Source organism: Caretta caretta, chromosome 2, assembly GCF_965140235.1.
Source record: "Caretta caretta isolate rCarCar2 chromosome 2, rCarCar1.hap1, whole genome shotgun sequence".
Lineage (NCBI taxonomy): Eukaryota > Metazoa > Chordata > Testudines > Cheloniidae > Caretta > Caretta caretta.
In genome coordinates this window covers 5,510,489-5,528,213 of record NC_134207.1, presented here as the reverse complement: position 1 = coordinate 5,528,213, position 17,725 = coordinate 5,510,489, and the positions used below count along the sequence as shown (strand labels likewise).

The following is a 17,725-nucleotide window of genomic DNA, read 5'->3' as shown; positions in this document are numbered from 1 at the left end:
ATTAAGTAATTTTACAAGCAACAAGCCCAACAAGACAGAGAAGCAAGCCGGCACCTTGTCAATGAAGTAAAGGGCCACAGATCTTTGCCGTTTCTTCATCTCCCTGGATTTCCAGTCTGCACGATACTGAGAGCGGATCTTGTCGACTACACCTTTTAAACGTCTGGCTACTTCATATTTCTGCCAGTCCTTCTCCCCCTGGAAGGAAAAATGGATGTTTCTACTTGCCCTGAACAGCATCCACTGCCACCCGGCCACTGTCACAGGTAATAAACAGAGCTAGGCAAGATACTGCTTTCCCATCCTGCAAAACATTTCGAGATCATTCAAAAAATTTCCCATCCTGGGTTTGGGGCAAAAAGTCGACATCTAAAATTTTCACCAATCAAACATCTTAAAAAATAACTGGTTCAGGTCAATCAAACCGCTTCCTTTCAATCATTTCAAAACATTTTGTTTGGATTTTGACCATTGTTTCCCAACTAGAGTTAGCTTAAATTTCTAAGTGAAAAGTTATTTTGAGCTGGAAAACCAGAGTTTTTCATTTCAACAATTAAAAAAAAAAAGATTTTTTTTTAAATTTTTTGGTGTAGGAAAATCAACCAAAGCAGACCCTTTCCCATGGAAACCGTTTGACTTTGACAAAGCAGCCTTTTCCAGCCAAAACCGTTGTGTCAAACAATTCCTAATCTGCTCCAGGAATAAAACCCTGTACAAGGAAAGTGCCTGGTTCCAGATTGGACCTACTTTGAAGATAGAAAATCATTAAGAACGCTGTCCAGGTTCTAAATACTGTTCAGTGTTCGGTTGATTTTTTTTAAAAAAAAATCACCTATCCATGTCACTCAAGTTAAAGAGGAATAACGACAATTTTTGGAAGAATGGTTTCGGTGCCCCCTGATGGCTGTGCAGAAGCACTGAACCAGCACTGACTTCACCGTACTTATTGTAAGAAGATCATTCTAACGCGCGTCTCATTGTTAGATTAAGAATGTAAATCAAGCAATGATAAAGCACTAACTCTCCATTTTTGCACATCTATAATATTTGATTACTAACAGATTGTTCAATGTGAACCTAAATGCAACGTAGCTGAGTTAACGCGACAATGAAAGCTTTGACATTGTGCCCTGACTTTTGCACGTTTATTAACCTCCCTGTTGTATTTGTAGAACATTTCTGGATTTAAACTGCCTTTTTTAAAGTAAAAAGGGAGAACAAAGCATGTTGCTAATATTAAGCCCAATACGGGCCCATTTAGACTATCAAAACCACCACCGCCTGGGTTACTGTAAAACAGAACAGTCTCCCCAGCCATGTTCTACCCATCTTAGTGAATCATTATAACTAGGGCCTATCAAATTCACGGTCCATTTTGGTCAATTTAACGGTCATAGGATTTAAAAATGGTAAATTTCATGATTTCAGCTATTGAAATCTGAAATTTCATGGTATTGCAATTGTAGGGGGTCCTAATCCAAAAAGAAGTTGTGTGTGGGGGGGAGGGGTGCAAGGGTATTGTGGGGGGGGCTGCAGTACGGCTACCCTTACTTCTGTGCTGCTGCTGGCGGCGACGCTACCTTCAGAGCTGGGCAGCTGGAGAGCGGCGGCTGCTGGTCGGGAGCCCGGAGCTGAAGGCAGAGCCACCACCAGCACCAGCGGAGAAGTCAGGGTGGCCTGGTGTGGTGTTTCCACCCTTACTTCTGCACCGCTGCCTGCAGAGCTGGGCCCTCAGTCAGCAGCTGCCGCTCTCCAGCTGCCCAGCTCTGAAGGCAGCAGCGCAGAAGTCAGGGTGGCAATACTGCGAGCCCCCTAAAATAACCTTGTGACCTCCCTTGCAACTCCCTTTTGGGTCAGGACCCTCGATTTGAGAAACACTGGTCTCCCCCCGTGAAATCAGTATAGTATAGGGTAAAAGTACACAAAGGAACAGATTTCACAGGGGCTTACCCGGCAGAGACGGGGATAGAACCCGTGTCTCCTGAGACCCGTCCAATGCTCTATCCATTAGGCCACCTGGCCTCTCTTTAAGCCAGAAAGGTCTTTCCATACAAATCCAAAGTCAGAGGCATAACTGCAAAAGCCTCCACTTTCAAGAGACTCTAGCTTCTCTCGCAAGGCGTGTGATGTTACTGGGGTAGCCGTACGACGCACCGACAGTCCCACCAGACAAATACACAAAGACGCGGCACACAGAAGATTGTGCCAACTGCTCCTCCACGGGCATGTACGTGGACTGTAGCATAAAAGGGGTCAATCAAATGGCAAACAGATGGTCTGACAGGGAACAGCACACCCCACCTTTAGCTTGGAACTAGGGTTCAGCATGATGTACTTAATCGAGTTCTGGATGTTCTCAGTCCACGAAGCCAGCCACGTGACGGTGTTGTCACAGCGCACTTCCTTCCACTTGTGACCCGATGGGGGCTTGGGGGTTTCAGAGTCCCTGGTGGGTGGAGAGGATACAAAGCAAAATTACAACCACTCCCCTGGGCCCTTCTATTCAAAGACCAACCGAAACCAACCCAAAGCTAATGACACAAAATGCCAACCAAGGGGAAAAAATGGACTTGAGCCCCGATGGCTTCTTTTTGGATGGGCCAGGTTTGTTCTTGTAAAGGAGTAAAGAGACTTTCTGCTGAGTTATAATATTAAACATCCAAGTCTTTTACCCAGAAGACTAGAGACAACTGGAGAAGTAGTGGGTTTGATAGCACTGGGTACGCCAAGCAATTGAAACTCATTGAGCGGGGACGTGACTTTTTTACCCAAACTTCATAATATCGGATTGACACTTATTTGACTCAAATCCAAGGAAGAAACGCTCTTTGCTAACCCTGCCCTCTTTAATGAAGGGCTCAGAAAGTTTCCAAGCCGCAGCTCACAGCCCTCCATGCAGTCCTCCAACAAGCAAAACGTTGACAACTGCGTCCCTGATATTTCTGAGGTAGAAACAAGCAGGATTCGGGGCAGGAGGGGCAGGGTAGGGAGAGAATCTCTTGGGCTTTCTTCAGACCTCCCAAAGCAGCAATGAGGGCATCGCAACACATGTTTCTCCTTTGCAAAGCTTTAATAAGAAATCCCTGGTCAGATGTGAAATTGGAGTTGACTGGCTACTCCTGGGCCACTCCATCTGCATCTACAAAGGATCTGACTGTGAAATGTACCTGTCGTGTAGAAAGGGGAAAACTCCTCAGAAAGTGGCTCAAGATGTCCCATGTGAATTTAAATCTCAGGAGTAACAGTAGAGCAAAGCAGTGATTTAGCCCTGCTGGAAGCAGGCAGGCTGCAGAGTGACTTGAATAAAGCCAGGGATAACGCCAGGGAGAAAATGTTGGCCTTTAATGGAGCAAAGTCCATTGACGCCAGCTGAGGAGCTGGCCAGAAGAGCTACGTTCTAGCTAATGGGAACTCACTCACTTGCTGCAGTTTATGATGACGTCCTCCGGCATGATCCTCTTCTTCAGCATGCCCATTTTAGGGTGGTCCCCGCGCCCACGGAACAGCCCGGGGGGCTCGGTTTTGAAGTTGCCTATTTTCTCCCGGTGCCCGTCGAGGATGCAGTACCCATACTCCTCCTGGATCTTATCTGCCTCCTCCTTCAGTTTCTGATTTAAAAAACAATCCATGGAGAAAACACCAGTCCAAAGTGCTACCCCGGGTGCTGCGCCTACCACTGCCCACGGGTCTTCCAGGAGAAAGCTGGTTCACAAATTCAAGAGCTTTAAGAATCAGAAACCTAAGCCCCTTCCCACGGCGTTTCAAACCGACTGCCAGCAATCACCAGCACTGGCAGTGAGTGGACACCCAATGGCTGGAAATAAGTCAACCCTCTCTTTTCGGAAGCAGGGGGACTGGAAGAGGCCGAACCAGTATTAATCGGTACATTGTTAAATGATCCCTGGCTGTATAGATACAAAAGGTAGGCGCCGACTCCGTGGGCGCTCCGGGGGTCAAGCAACCACAGACCAAAAAATAGAGGGTGCATTGCACCCACCAGCCACAGCTGTTCGGCAGGGCCAACAATCAGCTGTTTGGTGGCCGGCAGGAGGCACTCTGGGAAGGGCGGAGAGCAGCGAGCAGACTCAGGGGCGTAATGGGGGCGGGAAGAGGCGGGGCATGGGTGGAGCCTCGGGGAAGGGGTAGGGACGGGGTCTCCAGGCAGAGCATGGGTGGAGCACCCACCGGGAGAAATAAAAGTCAGCACCTGTGATCACGGATCAAGCCTGGACAGGAAAAGCACAAGCCCCAGTGCACTGGAGCTAAACGAGCAATTTCACGGATTGCCCGTAATTAGCGTGGATTTTATCATTGCTGGGGAGAGCCGTTAGGAGAGAGACAGGATTACATCCTCTAAAGCCACTACATTACCCACACCCACAGGTAGCCCAAGTACGCTCAGTGATAAGGACGTGACTAATGGCTTAATGTGTCCTCACAGAATTCGAACAGTCACGACCCTGCCAGATGATCCACACTCGCAGAACTTGAGGCTTGTGTGGAGTCACAGTGAAGTCAACAGGACAGGGGCCTAAGTCTGAGCAGTTGCATCAGAAACAAATTCTTTCTTCTGGAGAATTGGCCAGTAACTCCATAGACACAAATCCAAAAAGGCAAATGTTATGGGCGTTTGAGGGATGAGAATTGAAACCTACTGGAGTCTGACTTTGCTTCCATGTCTCTACCCAGAAAGGTTTGAAAAATAAGTTTTTCCCTGCCCTATTTTAAGACAAGATGCAGCAAATGAGTGTGAGAAACGGGCAGGGATGGAGGAGGGTAACAGGAACAACTACCCAGGCACAGAGAACAGATTTAGGATTTTGAATCAGAAGTATTAATTTTCCAATTGCACACAGTGAAACACACCAGCTGACATAAGGGAAATTAAGCCCCCCACACCCAGACTAAATATCTACCAACCATCCACAGGAGTCATTAGAAACAGCCTCCTAACCTGTTTCTCCTCTTTGGACAAAGCTTTCCGGGCCTCATTTTTGTCCACAAAGTACTTGTGCATCTCTTTGAAGTCGCACTTCTCCAGGTGCTTTATCTTCTTCTGCTCCTCCGAGGTCATTTCCTGAGCAAAAGCCAGAAGAGACTTGGAGAAGAGGCAGGCAAATCTCATTTTCGACGGGGGATAAGCCACATGGGGGGAAAATAAGCTTGCTGTCCGGAGGGTCTGCCGAGCAGCAGGCTGGCAGCTGTGCTAGGCTAGGCTTCGCTGCGTCAGAAACGTTTATTTTCTAAACGAGTGGCCGCTTTTGAAAGCCTGGGCCTGTGTACAGGCAGGGTTGACAGAATTCAATGTTTGTTTATAATTTCAGTGGATAATATCCATGTTTATTTGCAATCATTCTGTCCAATTTTTTCTTGACTTAAACTTTCACGGTTGGGGGCGGGGGCGAGTCAAACAATGTTTATTTAATGACAGCTGCTGCTGAGATTCAAAAAGTTGAAGCTTTATAACCGTTCAAACAAAACCTGTCAACACTCCATGTCAAAACTTACCCAGTGAATATCCTTAAACCAAACTCTACTAAGTTCTCAAACACCATTTTTCTTACTTCGCCTATCTGTAAATTTCAATTACTGGTGGGAACCTTTTTGCTTTGGATTGCACGTGTTTGGTGAAATCCACATTTACCGATCAAAACTGAATACTTCAAAGTCTGTGTATGAGGATCACTTCATACAGCCGTGCAATGCAACCACCTCTGGGGTGGAACAGCAGCACTAAACCACAGCTCAGAGCAGACAGGGAAGAAATTCCAAGCCAGTCGCAGACAAGCCCGATCTACATGGGGTTGCTGGGCATGGATACGTTATAGCCAGTGGCCAGGTGCACATAAAACCTGCTCTGAGAGGAGTCACTGTTCTGTGAGATTTTCTCCTGCAACATAGAATCGTTTACGTGTAGCTGCTGAATGATAAAATACGGTTGCCCCTGAGCGGCTAGTCAGAGTTCAGAGACCTGGTGGTGTTCCAGTTGAGAGCAGAAACTGTGGATGGAATCTGGTATTTTATTTGATGCCATCTGGTTTATTGACAAGAAATGCTGAAAGTCCTGCTTCTCCAAACGCAGGAGGAACCAAAACCAGGGGCTAGCTTCTCTGCTTACAGCCCTACACCCCTTTAGCCAGAACCAGACCCCCAAACTCTCTCTCTCTACGCTTCTCCCAGGGTTACACTGAGGTTATAGGCTCTTGCTAAGCTTTCTTTCTTTGCCTCAATCAATCTGGTCCTCGTCTGCCCCCAGCTCAACTTTTTCCCACACTCACAGACACGCAACTAGGCAGAACAAAACCCAGTGAACCCCATGCCCACATGGTGCAAGCTTCTGGGCAGACTGTTAAGCCTTATTTTAGGCATGGTCCCTTAACTGTCAATTAAGTGAAGGACACATTCACACACCAGTTCCAATGAGGTTTAACTCAACCCATGACAAGGCTTAACCCAGCTCATACCCCCACCACGGCTCTCTCTCTGTCTCTCTCTCACTCACACACACACACCCCAACCCTCCCCCTTCTCATCTAACCCCACCTCCTATTAAACATTTTTTTAAAAAACCTAGGCAATTAATACCCAAAAACTAACGTGAAGCAGTCCGGGCCGGGATGCTACAAACACCTCTTGACTCAAACCCACAAAAGCAATGACGTGAAAATGCTAAGCCTCCTCACGGTACATCCCCTCTCCTGCTTCACCCATAAACACACCCCTTACCGTTCCCAGCACAGGCCATGCACCGCAAGCTCAGCTCCGTCCCCTAGAGACGTAGCCTTCCGCCCCCCACACGTGCGTTCTTATGGCCAAGGAGCAGTGACTACGGGCCCACAAAGCAGGTACCTTTCTCCAGTCATGGAAGAAATTGTTCTGGAAAATCTCCTTGGTTGTATATTCGTGATCTAGCATTTTTGCATAGAAGGTGGCAATTTCCTCCGTGGCCACATTCAGCTTCATGGGTTTGCCTGTACAGGAACACAGTGTGCTTTATCATCGGTCACCTGCCTGCTCGAATCCCCCCTCCATCCAAGCTGGCTGCAGAGAAACACTTGAAAGCGTGAAGCGAATTAACCCTAAAGGCTCGCATACTGTAAGGCAATTACCCCTCCCCTAACCTCACCATTTATTATTTTCTTTTAAAAAATTTTTTTTCTTCTACAATTTGCAAACCAACTGGGGGGGGGGGGACAATCTCATGATTTCTGAATGCCCGGGATTACTCTAAATGCATTGGCTTTTAAAAAACAGTCAATGTTTAACACCACGTTCTGCAATCAGAGAGGCTGCAAAATTAGCCTCTTGCCAGGCCCGTGGACCTGAACTGACTGGTTAACGGGGGCTCTCATCTCAAAGCGAGCGACAGTCTGCTTCAGATGAACTGTATTCTTTGTTCGGCCCATTTTACGAGCTGCGCCATGTCATGAATATTGCTACGTTTTGCAGCATCAGTGATAAAATAGGACGCACCGTCGTAATAGAACTTGACATCGTCAGGGAGTGGCTCGTAGAGAGGGGCGAAGTAGGGGCCTTTGTGCTCCAGCTGTTTCCATTTCACCCCATCGTCTGTCTTCTCCTCTTCCCACCTTATAGAGAAAAACATCGGGAAAGGTTGGGGAGCGTCTCAGCACTTACATTACTCAGATCCTCAATTCCCTACTGCTCCGTTTGGGATACCACCAGCCCAGGACACAGTGGGGACCCAGTCGGTGAGCTTCCTGTAGGCATCATGGGAGAAATGGGTCTTAGGAAAAGATTTGGAGCAGAGGGCTTGTGGATCAGCTGAGGAGGGTACCCCGTGGGTAGGGGGATGGTGTGGAAGGAACCAGGCTAGGGAGGATGGTCTAGCTCTAGTGGACAGGGTGCTGCACTGGTACTCAGGAGACTTGAGTCCAATTCCCAGCTCAGCCACTGACTCCCTATATGACCTTGGGCAAGTCACTTAAGCCACCCCATGCCTCAGTTTCCCCATCTGTACAATGGGGATAATACTGCCCTCCCTCACAGGAGTGTGGTGAGTCTAAAATCCGTTAGTAATGGTGACATGCTGTGACACAAGCATCTAGATAGAAGGCATGGAGATGGGAGAAGCAGTCGAATGGAGGGTGAGCAGAGTGAAGCAGGTGCATGGTAGGAGACAAGGGCGGATAAGCAGTGTGGGGCTTGACCACAATACGGTGGAGAGTGTCAGCCAACCCAGCTGTGTTATAATCACTTCTAGACCCCCACATTTAACATAACTAAAAACCAGAGCCGCAGTGTTGGTTTTATGCAGAGTCCCTAAATGCCACGGCATAACCCTTACGGCTCCTTTCGTGATGCAGTTTCCTCTAACAGCAGCACTTGCAGGAGGATATTTGTCCACTCACCTTTTATTTACGCCCTAATGCATTAGCCTCCAAGCAAGGGCTTGGGAAGGGGACTGAAAATCCCAGCTGATAAGCTGGGACATAGACTCAGGCTTGCACAGTGGCTGTGAAGGGAGGGAGGTTATGCCGTCTGCTATGCTCCCCTCCCACTCCCAGCCGGCTTCATTTTTGTGGGACTGAAACAGATGACACACCTATGCTCAAGAGCAGGAGACAAGGCAAGGACACCCTGATCACTATTGCTCACATGTGTGATCCTCACACTAACAAAGTTTGCCCCCCCACCCCAGCTGATCAGCTAGGATTCTAAGATCGCTGCAACCCTAGCTGTGGAATGAGGATCCTTCAACAAACATCTGTGACGGAGAAAAATTAATTGAGGGGAGTTTGGGGGTGAGGACGATCTAGATAACAGATACATTTTGTGCCCTTGGACTTTGACCTAGACACACCATGCTCTCACATCATCCCGTCATGCCAAAACACTGCCACGCGCAAGGCAAACTGGCAAATCCGAAGCGTGTGCCGCGCTGCCCTGCCAAACCCTGGCACAATAAGCAAAATGACTAAGGAGGCCCCCGAAGCCTGCTGAGAACTTCCACGCTTTTTTGGGTGGGAGTAGAAAGTAGTTTAGCTTTTCCCCTCCCCTGGGGGGTGTAATATGGAACAGGAAGAACACATCAGACCAGCAGGTTTGCTGTCTGCAGAAAGACAATCAAGGCAAAAATCTGGCTAAAGAATCCAGGAATTATGGGACTACACTGAGTTACACCAGCTGAGAAGCTGGCCCAAAGCAGCTCTCTGATGGAGCCTTTGATAGCTATGCTCTGCAACAATTCACATGATACAGACAGACACTGCACAGATGTTTAATTTACCCCAGACTGACAGTATCACCAATGCCTGACCTGCCTTTGCACGCAGTATTGTTGTAATGCAACCCACACGCAATGGGGACCCCCTCCTGAATGAAATCTGTCCTGAACCCCCTCTTCTGGCCTTCAACCCCGCTCAACCTCATCATCAGAAGCAAGCTCCCCACAGACCAGGACCCACCAACTCAAAGCGGCACCAGGCCCTGCCAGAACCACAGATGCAAAACCTGCAGACATACCTCCACTGCTACAATGATCAACACTTTCCACAAGCACCTTTCAGGATCCAGGGGTCCTACACACGCCTATCACACACGTGCACTAAATGCCCCACGTACAGAGGCTGATAAAGATTTAGTGGGGCCCTGGGCACAAAGAACATTAGGGCCCCCCACACCCTGGGGGCCCAGGGGCACCAGAACCAGGGAGCCAAGGGGCCATGCCCTTCCCCCGCTTTTAAAAGTGGGAGGGCCACGCCTGCCCACTTTTTAACATGGGCATACTTTGTGGGGCAGGAGGACCACATTCACATGATGAGCTCCCCTGCCGTGAAATGCAGCCCCTGCTAGTGGCACCAGACTCTTCCCAGTGGCGGGGGCTAAGGTGGGCCTTAGCCCCCCCTTGCCAAGGGGCCCTGCCCCCTGCTCCTCCTCTTCCCCATGAGGCCTCACCCCTGGCCAGGCCAGAAGCTGGAGCCGGGCCATGCTAAGAGCCGCCCAAGGAGCCCGGGCTGCTGTGGGGGAGCCCCAGACCCTCCACCTGCCCTGGGTGGCACGCCCCGCGAGGCAGGGACACAGGCTGGGGGCTGCTCTCGGGCCCCCGGAGTCCCCTCACAGGGCAGGGGGAGGGTCCAGGGCTCCCCACATTGGCCCGGGCAACCTGAGCGGCTCTTATCTCTGCCTGGTTTGGCCAGGGGGGCAGGGCCCCAGGGGGAAGAGAAGCAGGGGGCAGGGTCACCGTTCCGGTGCCGGCGGTCCCCCACTTCTAGCCAGGTTTCAGCGCTCCTGCAGGGCCCCTCAAATTGGCACGGACCCAAATAGCAACTATGTGGGTGAAACCAGACAATCGCTACGCTTTCGAATGAACGCCCACAGGCAAATGATAGAATACCACATCACCTGTGGGGGAACACTTTTCCCAAAGCGATCAGTCCATATCTGACCCGTCAGTCCCTCATCCTCCAAGGAAACCTGCATTCATAACTTTGCTAAACACTAAAAATCATGGACCGAACAGAGACACTCGATTTATTACAACAATTTATAACCCCAGCTGTTTCTCGCCACCTCCTGCCCCCCATGACTGGAGGGGTGTGAACAGGCCATTTCACCTTGAATGGTCCCTGGAAATACATATTTATGCTAAACAATCTGTCCCACACTTTGTATTTAGCAGTGACGCTGAGGACAGTGCCCAGACCTGGAGCAGAGCTCGGGGTAGCTCGAAAACTGGCCTCTCTCCCCAACAGAAACTTGGTCCAATGAAAGATCTCACCTCACCCACCTTACCTGGCTTTGCCACTCACCACTCCCTTGCGAGCGGCACTGACCTGCAAGCGTATCAAAGACTGGAGGCTGCTGAGCCACCCCCGGCCAGGACTGGGGTGAAAATGACCCAGGGCTTGGCTAACCAGCCCCCCACCACGCTGGAACATGCCCGAAATCCAGTCATGTCACATGGCAGAAGCTGCTATGACACCTCCATGGGTAAGAGCGACCACATGCAAGAGCCAGGCACTCTGCAGCTAGCCACATGCTAACAGCAGTCTCAGCTCAGTTGCATCCCATGACCTTTCACGTGGAAGTGTTTCATCACCTTCCTCCACAGCTCCCCCTGGGCTGAGCTGCAAAGGCCGGTCACTCCAGCGTGGCATTGCTTTTGAGAGAATGGCACTTGCAATAAAAAAAAAGTTAAGAAATGCAATTCCTATCCAAACAATTTGCAGGTCGCTGGACTTCATTCAATGCCAGGGCAGCACAGCATCCTGGGAAATGTAGTCACAGACGTGTGTCAGTGTGGGGACCACATGGTGCAAGCTAACTAGTTACTGTGCAACCACCTCATTCAGCCAAGCCACACTTGTCCAGCGAGTAATCAAAAGATACACTCCGCTCAAGGAGGTAGGATCACTAAATAAGATTCCCCATACCAAGGGGGAATGCAAATTATACCATTTAAAACAGGGTTGGACTCCAGATAATTTAAGAACTGCAGCAAAATTATTGCTGAGGGAAGTACTGGTCAGCTCTGCAAGGAAAGCAGTGGAACATCATGCAGATGGGACTTGTTAAAAATTCCCTGACAACATCCAACTGATGGCTCTATCTTCTAACCCAGTGGTTTTCTCATTTGCCAACCCCTAAACATTTTCAAATGGAGGTGCGGACCCCTTTGGAAATCTTAGGCAGTGTCTGTGGACCCGAGCCACACACTGAAAATCACTGTTCTATGGTAACCACCACCTTTCGTGGGACCCCTTAGACATGCTCTGCGGACCCCCGGTTGAAAACCACTGATCTACCACCTGAATTCTAGCCACCTGTGACAAAACTCCAGCATACAGTGACATCTGCTGGCTACACCAATAATAGCAGGTGCTTTTTAAACATAATGGAAAAGTACAAAGAAAAGGAGGACTTGTGGCACCTTAGAGACTAACAAATTTATCTGAGCATAAGCTTTCGTGAGCTACAGCTCACTTCAAGGCATCCGATGAAGTGAGCTGTAGCTCACGAAAGCTTATGCTCAGATAATTTGGTTAGTCTCTAAGAAAAGGAGGACTTGTGGCATCTTAGAGACTAACCAATTTATTTGAGCATAAGCTTTCACGAGCTACAGCTCACTTAAGCTTATGCTCAAATAAATTGGTTAGTCTCTAAGGTGCCACAAGTCCTCCTGTTCTTTTTGCGAATACAGACTAACATAGCTGCTATTCTGAAACCTGTGTATATGGCACAGTATAAGGATCTCTCTATCTTGCACACGCCCTTTTATTTTTAACCATTTTCTTTTCTCTTAAAGCAGTGAGGCAAACACGCCAGCATTAATACATGAGATGATGCCCATGCATTGAAATTACACCCACTGCTCTATAATGCACATGCATGGGTATATTTTGCTAAAGCTGGTTAGAAAAAAAGAAAAATGTAGCAAAAAAATTCCATGCATTTTTCCTGTTTTGTCCCTCCCCACCCCAAAAAGTTTTGAGATTTCCAAAAATATGTGACCTCCTCTGTAGCTGGTTGGAAAACGGGAAAAATTCCACAAAAAAAGTTAATAAGATTTGATATTTTGACATTTTAAAATATCAGTATAAAATTCCATTGGCTCTATAATCCCTGACATCTCCCCCCAGGTCAAACACCAGCACACTCTGGTAACCCACAGAAAGCTTACCACTTCCACTTGTTTTCCTCTTTCTTCTTTTCCTTCTCATCTTCCTCCTTCTTTAATTTCTTGTGTTTCTTCTTGTCTCCTTCCTCTTTGCTTTTCCTTTTCCTTGATCCCCCCTCATTCTCCACCTCCTTGGATTTCTCTTTGCTCTTTCTTCCCTTCTCTTCTGTGCCTTTATTTTTATCCTTCGCTGTTCTCTCCTTGTTTTTTTTCTTGGCCTGGTTCGTCTCATTTCCTTGTTTCTCCTTTGTTTCCCTCATCTCATCTTTCTCCATCTGATCTTCCTTTTCCTCTCTAATGCTATTTTCCTCCATTTCCTGTTCACTTCCCATTCTTTCATTCCTTTCCCATCCTTCTCCCTCTTGTTCCTCCTCCTCCTCCTCTTCCTTAATTTCTTTTTCATCCTTCATTCTTTTGTCCTCTCTTTTCCTCTCTTCCTCCACATCATCTCTTTTCTCAGTCTTTTTCTCATCCCTTCCCTCTTGTTCATCTATTGCCCCATCTTCTGCCTTTTCCATTTCTTTCTCATCTTCCACCTTTTTATCCTTCTGTGTTTTTTTCCTTCCGGTCTTTTCTTCACTCTCTTTGTTCTTCTCTCCTTCCCTTTTCTCCCTCTTGTTTTTTGCTTCCTTTATCTTTTCTTCCCTCTTTTCCTGCCTTTTCTCTTTCTGGTTCTTTCCTGCCTTCACTTCCTTATTTGCTTTGACATTCTTTTTCTCTCCCTCTATGTCTTTACCTTCCCTTTTCTCCTCATCCTCTGCTGCTCTTGCTGGCCGTTGTGCAGGCTTCTCTTCTCCCTCTGCCCTTTCTCTCTCTTCCATTCTGTTCTTTCCTCTCTCTGTCTGTATTTCATCCTCCCCTGTATTGGCCCTGTTCTCCACCTCCCCTGCTGCCTCACTCCCTCGCTTTTCCTTTTCCCTTCGATCACCAGCGCCCCCATCCAATCCCTCTGCATCATCCTCACTTTTCATCTGCTTGGACTCCTTTGCTCTTTCCAACCTAGGGTGATCCTCTTGCCTTCCCATCTCTTTTAGCCCTTCGCCCTTTCCAGAGATGGCTTCAGTGATGCCCTTCTCCCTCTTGGCTTTACTGGGCTCTGAACCATCTCTCTTCTCCTCATCCTTTCCCTCCCCATAAGCACTTTCCTTCTTAGGTTTCTCTTTCTTACTCATACCCCCTTGACTTTCCTTTAGTTCATGTTTCCCCTGCTCTCTGATCTCTTTCTTCCTCCGCTCAGTTTCCTTCTGGTCCCTGCTCCCTCTCTCCTTTTCCTCTTCCCTTTTTCTTTTCCTGTCTTTGACTCGTTTCTCCCCTCTTTGCCCCTCAGGGATGAATGAACCTGACTCCCTCTCAGTATTTTTCTCCCCCTTTTCCCCTTTTGTTCTGCCTTTGGCTATAATGTCCACTTCCTCAGCTGAACCATCCAGCTCTCCAGAGAAGGCCGCGTTCTCATCACCAACCCCATTGGTTTTTGTTCCATGGTGTCTTGGAACCTTACCAACAAAAAAAGGGGGGGGGGGGGTTAAAATTAGCAGAACAAAGCCTAGATTTTGTCAGTGCATCTTCACGGGCATGCTCTGGTACCCACACACATGGCAGGTGCTTCTCAGTCTAACCACAGATAACCAGGCGCATGCACTGGTGGCTCAGGGAAGTTTTATATAAAGATCAGGTTCAAAGAGGCCAGGTGACAAAAGCACACAGGGTAGCACTGCCAAGCCTTAGGGCTCTGTACTTGGACCAGTCCTATTCAACATATTTATAAATGATCTGGGAAAAGGGGTAAACAGGAAGGTGATACAAAACTACTCAAGATAGTTAAGCCCCAGGCAGACTGCAAAGAGCTATAAAAGGGTCTCTCAAAACTGGGTGACTGGGCAACAAAATGACAGATGAAATTCAATGTTGATAAATACAAAGTAATGCACATTGGGAAACATAATCCCAACTATACATATAAAATGATGGGGTCTAAATTAGCTGTTACCACTCCAGAGAGAGATCGTGGCGTCACTGTGGATAATTCTCTGAAAACATCCACTCAGTGTGCAGCGGCAGTCAAAAAAGCGAACAGAATGTTGGGAACCATTAAGAACGGGATAGATCATAACAGAGAAAATATCCTATTGCCTCGATATAAATCCATGATACACCCACTTCTTGAATACTGCGTGCAGATGTGGTCACCCCATCTCAAAAGAGATATATTGGAATTGGAAAAGGTTCAGAAAAGGGCAACAAAAATGATTAGGGGTATGGAATGGCTTCAGTATGAGGAGAGATTAATACGATTGAGACTTTTCATCTTGGCTAAGGGGGGATATTATAGAGTTCTGTAAAATCATGACTGATGTGGAGAAAGTAAATAAGGAAGTGTTGTTTACTCCTTCTCATAACACAAGATCTAGGGGTCACCAAATGAACCATTAATGGGCAGCAGGTTTAAAACAAACAAAAGGAAGTATTTCTTCACACAACGCACAGTCAATCTGTGAAACTCTTTGCCAGAGGATGTTGAGAAGGCCAAGACTATAACATGGTTCAAAAAAGAACTAGATAAATTCATGGAGGATAGGTCCATCAATGGCTATTAGCCAGGATGGGCAGGGATTGTGTCCCTAGCCTCTGTTTGCCAGAAGCTAAGGAAGAGAGAAAGGGGATGGATCACTTGACGATTCCCTGTTCTGTTCATTCCCTCTGGGGCACCTGGCATTGGCCACTGTCAGAAGTCAGGATACTGGGCTAGATGGACCTTTGGTTTGACCCAGTAGGGACGTTCCTATGTTCTTGTGAGGGACCACTGCAAGATTCTGTAAAATGGGAGGGTTTGGGGAGGTTGCAGTTAGGTTCCTAGGCAATTAGACTGCACTGACGCATAAGAATTAAGAAAGATTGAGGCAGTATTGACATGGTTTGTTAATATAAATGATTATGGTTAATTATGGACATCCAGAATGTCACAGATGGAACGGGGGCAGGCACTGACCTTATGGTAATTGGGGTACCAAAACAAATATGGATATACATCCCTGACATCTGCATAATGTGGGGTATAAGACACCACCACGTATTTCCATTTTCTCAGAATCTCTTTGGCTCTGCACTGAGTGTCAACTGATTTGTGGCCTTCTTAGGTTCTCCACTCACTAATTCTTCATCCCTGAATTCTTCTAATCTTTTAGAGCGTAAGTACAAAATGCATCTATTAGCCTGGCCCTAATGGGTGCATGGGCTGTCTATTTGGATAGGTTTAAGCTGTTTAATGATTATGGGTATTACAATTATTCCTTTTCTTTGTAAGGTTACAGTGGAATCTACACTATCTACTGCCAGTCACTTCAATCCCAGAGAGACAGAGACGAGTTTCTAAGGGAAACTTGTGTGGAGCCCGTTTTGGGAAAGAACCTGTGACTGATTATTCAGAATAAATAATGTCAGTGTGGCAAATCAGTTGTGTCATTATTTGCAAGGACCATAGAGGCGTATAGCTTGTCAGGCAGGGAAAAAAGGGAGGAGATGTTGCATTACACATGAAGAATAGATACTTGTTTTGAGGTCCATAAACAGGTGAGAGGCAGAGCAGATGAAAATCGCTGGGCGAAGCCAAAAAGGGGGAAAACACCAAACATGATGTCATAGTAGACCACCAAGTCAGGAAGAAGGATGGTCTAGATAATACTTAGTCCTACCATGAGTGCAGGAGACTGGACTAGACAACTTCTCGAGGTCCCCTCCAGTCCTATGATTCTGAGGCCTTTCTAGAACAAACAGAAATATCCAAGACACAAGACCTGTTAGTAACGGGGGACTTCAAAGACACAGAGATCTGTGGGAATATAATATGGCAAAACACAAAATGTCCCGTAAGTTCTTGGAAGGTACTGAGGACAACTTTTTGTTTTGGAAAGTGGAAGAAGCAACCAGGGGGCAACCATTTTAGAATGGATTTGACTAAGAGGGAGGAACGGGTTGTAATTCTGAAGGTTAAAGGCAATTTAGGTGACAGTGCTCATGAAATGATAAATTTCATGCTTCTTAGGGAAGGAAGAAGTGAGAGGAGCGTTATAAGGACAACGGATTTCAAAAAAGCAGACTTAAACAAACTCAAATAACTAGTAACCGCCTGGGTAGAAAATGTAAGGGAAAAAGAAGTTCAGGAAAGCTGGCAGTTTCCCATAGACAATAGTAAAGGTGCAACAGCAAACTATTCTGCTGCGAAAGAAAGAAAGGAAGAATAGTAAGAGGCCCATGTGGCTTCATCAGGAACTCTTTAATGACCTGCAAAATCTAAAAGGAATCCTACAAAAAGTGGACACCTGGACAAATTGCTAAGGAGGAGTACAAAAGAATAGCACAAGCATATAGGCTGAGGCACACAATGAGTTTCACAGAGCAAGGGATGTAAAAGGCAAGAAGAAGAGGTTCTTTAAACACATTAGGAGCAAGAGAAAGATGAAGGGAAGTGTAGGTCCCTCTACTTAGCAGGGAGGGAGAGCTAATAATGGATGACATCAAGAAGGCTGAGGTGTTTAATGCCTATTTTGCATCAGTCTTTGCTAAAAAGGCAAATTGTGACCAAATACTTAACACAATTAATATTAAGAAGGGGGAAGGAATGCAAGCCAAAATAGGGAAAGAACAGGTTAAAAATATTTAAATAGATGTATTCAAGTCAGCCGGGCCTGATGAAATGCACCCTAAGGTACTTAAGGAACTAGCTGAAACAATTTCAGAACCATTAGCAATTATCTTCGAGAACTTATGTAGGACAGGGGTCTGGAGAAGGGCAAACCTAGTACCCATCTTTCAAAAGGGGCATAAAGAGAATCTGGGGTATTATAGACCAGTCAGCCTAACTTTAATGCCCAGAAAGACACTGGAATAAGTAACTAAACAATCAATTTATAGGCACCTAGAAGATAGTAGGGAGATAAGTAATAGCCAACATGGATTTATCAAGAACGAATCATGCCAAACTCACCTAATTTCCTTTTTAGTTAGGGTTACTGGTCTAGTGGATGGGGAGAATCTGTAGACATGATATAGCTTGATTTTTAGTAAGGCCTTTGACACAGTCTCACGAGA

At 47.0% G+C, this 17,725-nt stretch overlaps 1 protein-coding gene across 7 annotated transcripts in view; it reads right to left on the bottom strand.

Annotated features, from left to right (window-relative positions):
- Positions 1-17,725, bottom strand: part of TOP1MT (DNA topoisomerase I mitochondrial) — a 63,304-nt gene that overhangs the window by 22,133 nt on the left and 23,446 nt on the right. For 5 of the 7 annotated variants that reach the window (XM_075124899.1, XM_048841807.2, XM_048841810.2 and 2 more), the window contains exons 8-14: positions 12,644-14,133; positions 7,474-7,589; positions 6,850-6,971; positions 4,955-5,077; positions 3,421-3,608; positions 2,302-2,446; positions 55-198 (exon numbers count right to left, since the gene is read on the bottom strand). In XM_075124899.1, coding sequence (XP_074981000.1) covers positions 55-198; positions 2,302-2,446; positions 3,421-3,608; positions 4,955-5,077; positions 6,850-6,971; positions 7,474-7,589; positions 12,644-14,133 — 2,328 coding nt within the window. Of the gene's footprint in view, positions 1-54; positions 199-2,301; positions 2,447-3,420; positions 3,609-4,954; positions 5,078-6,849; positions 6,972-7,473; positions 7,590-10,755; positions 11,039-12,643; positions 14,134-17,725 lie in introns of those variants that run through there. The other 2 variants (XM_048841811.2, XM_048841812.2) reach the window with 2 other exon arrangements.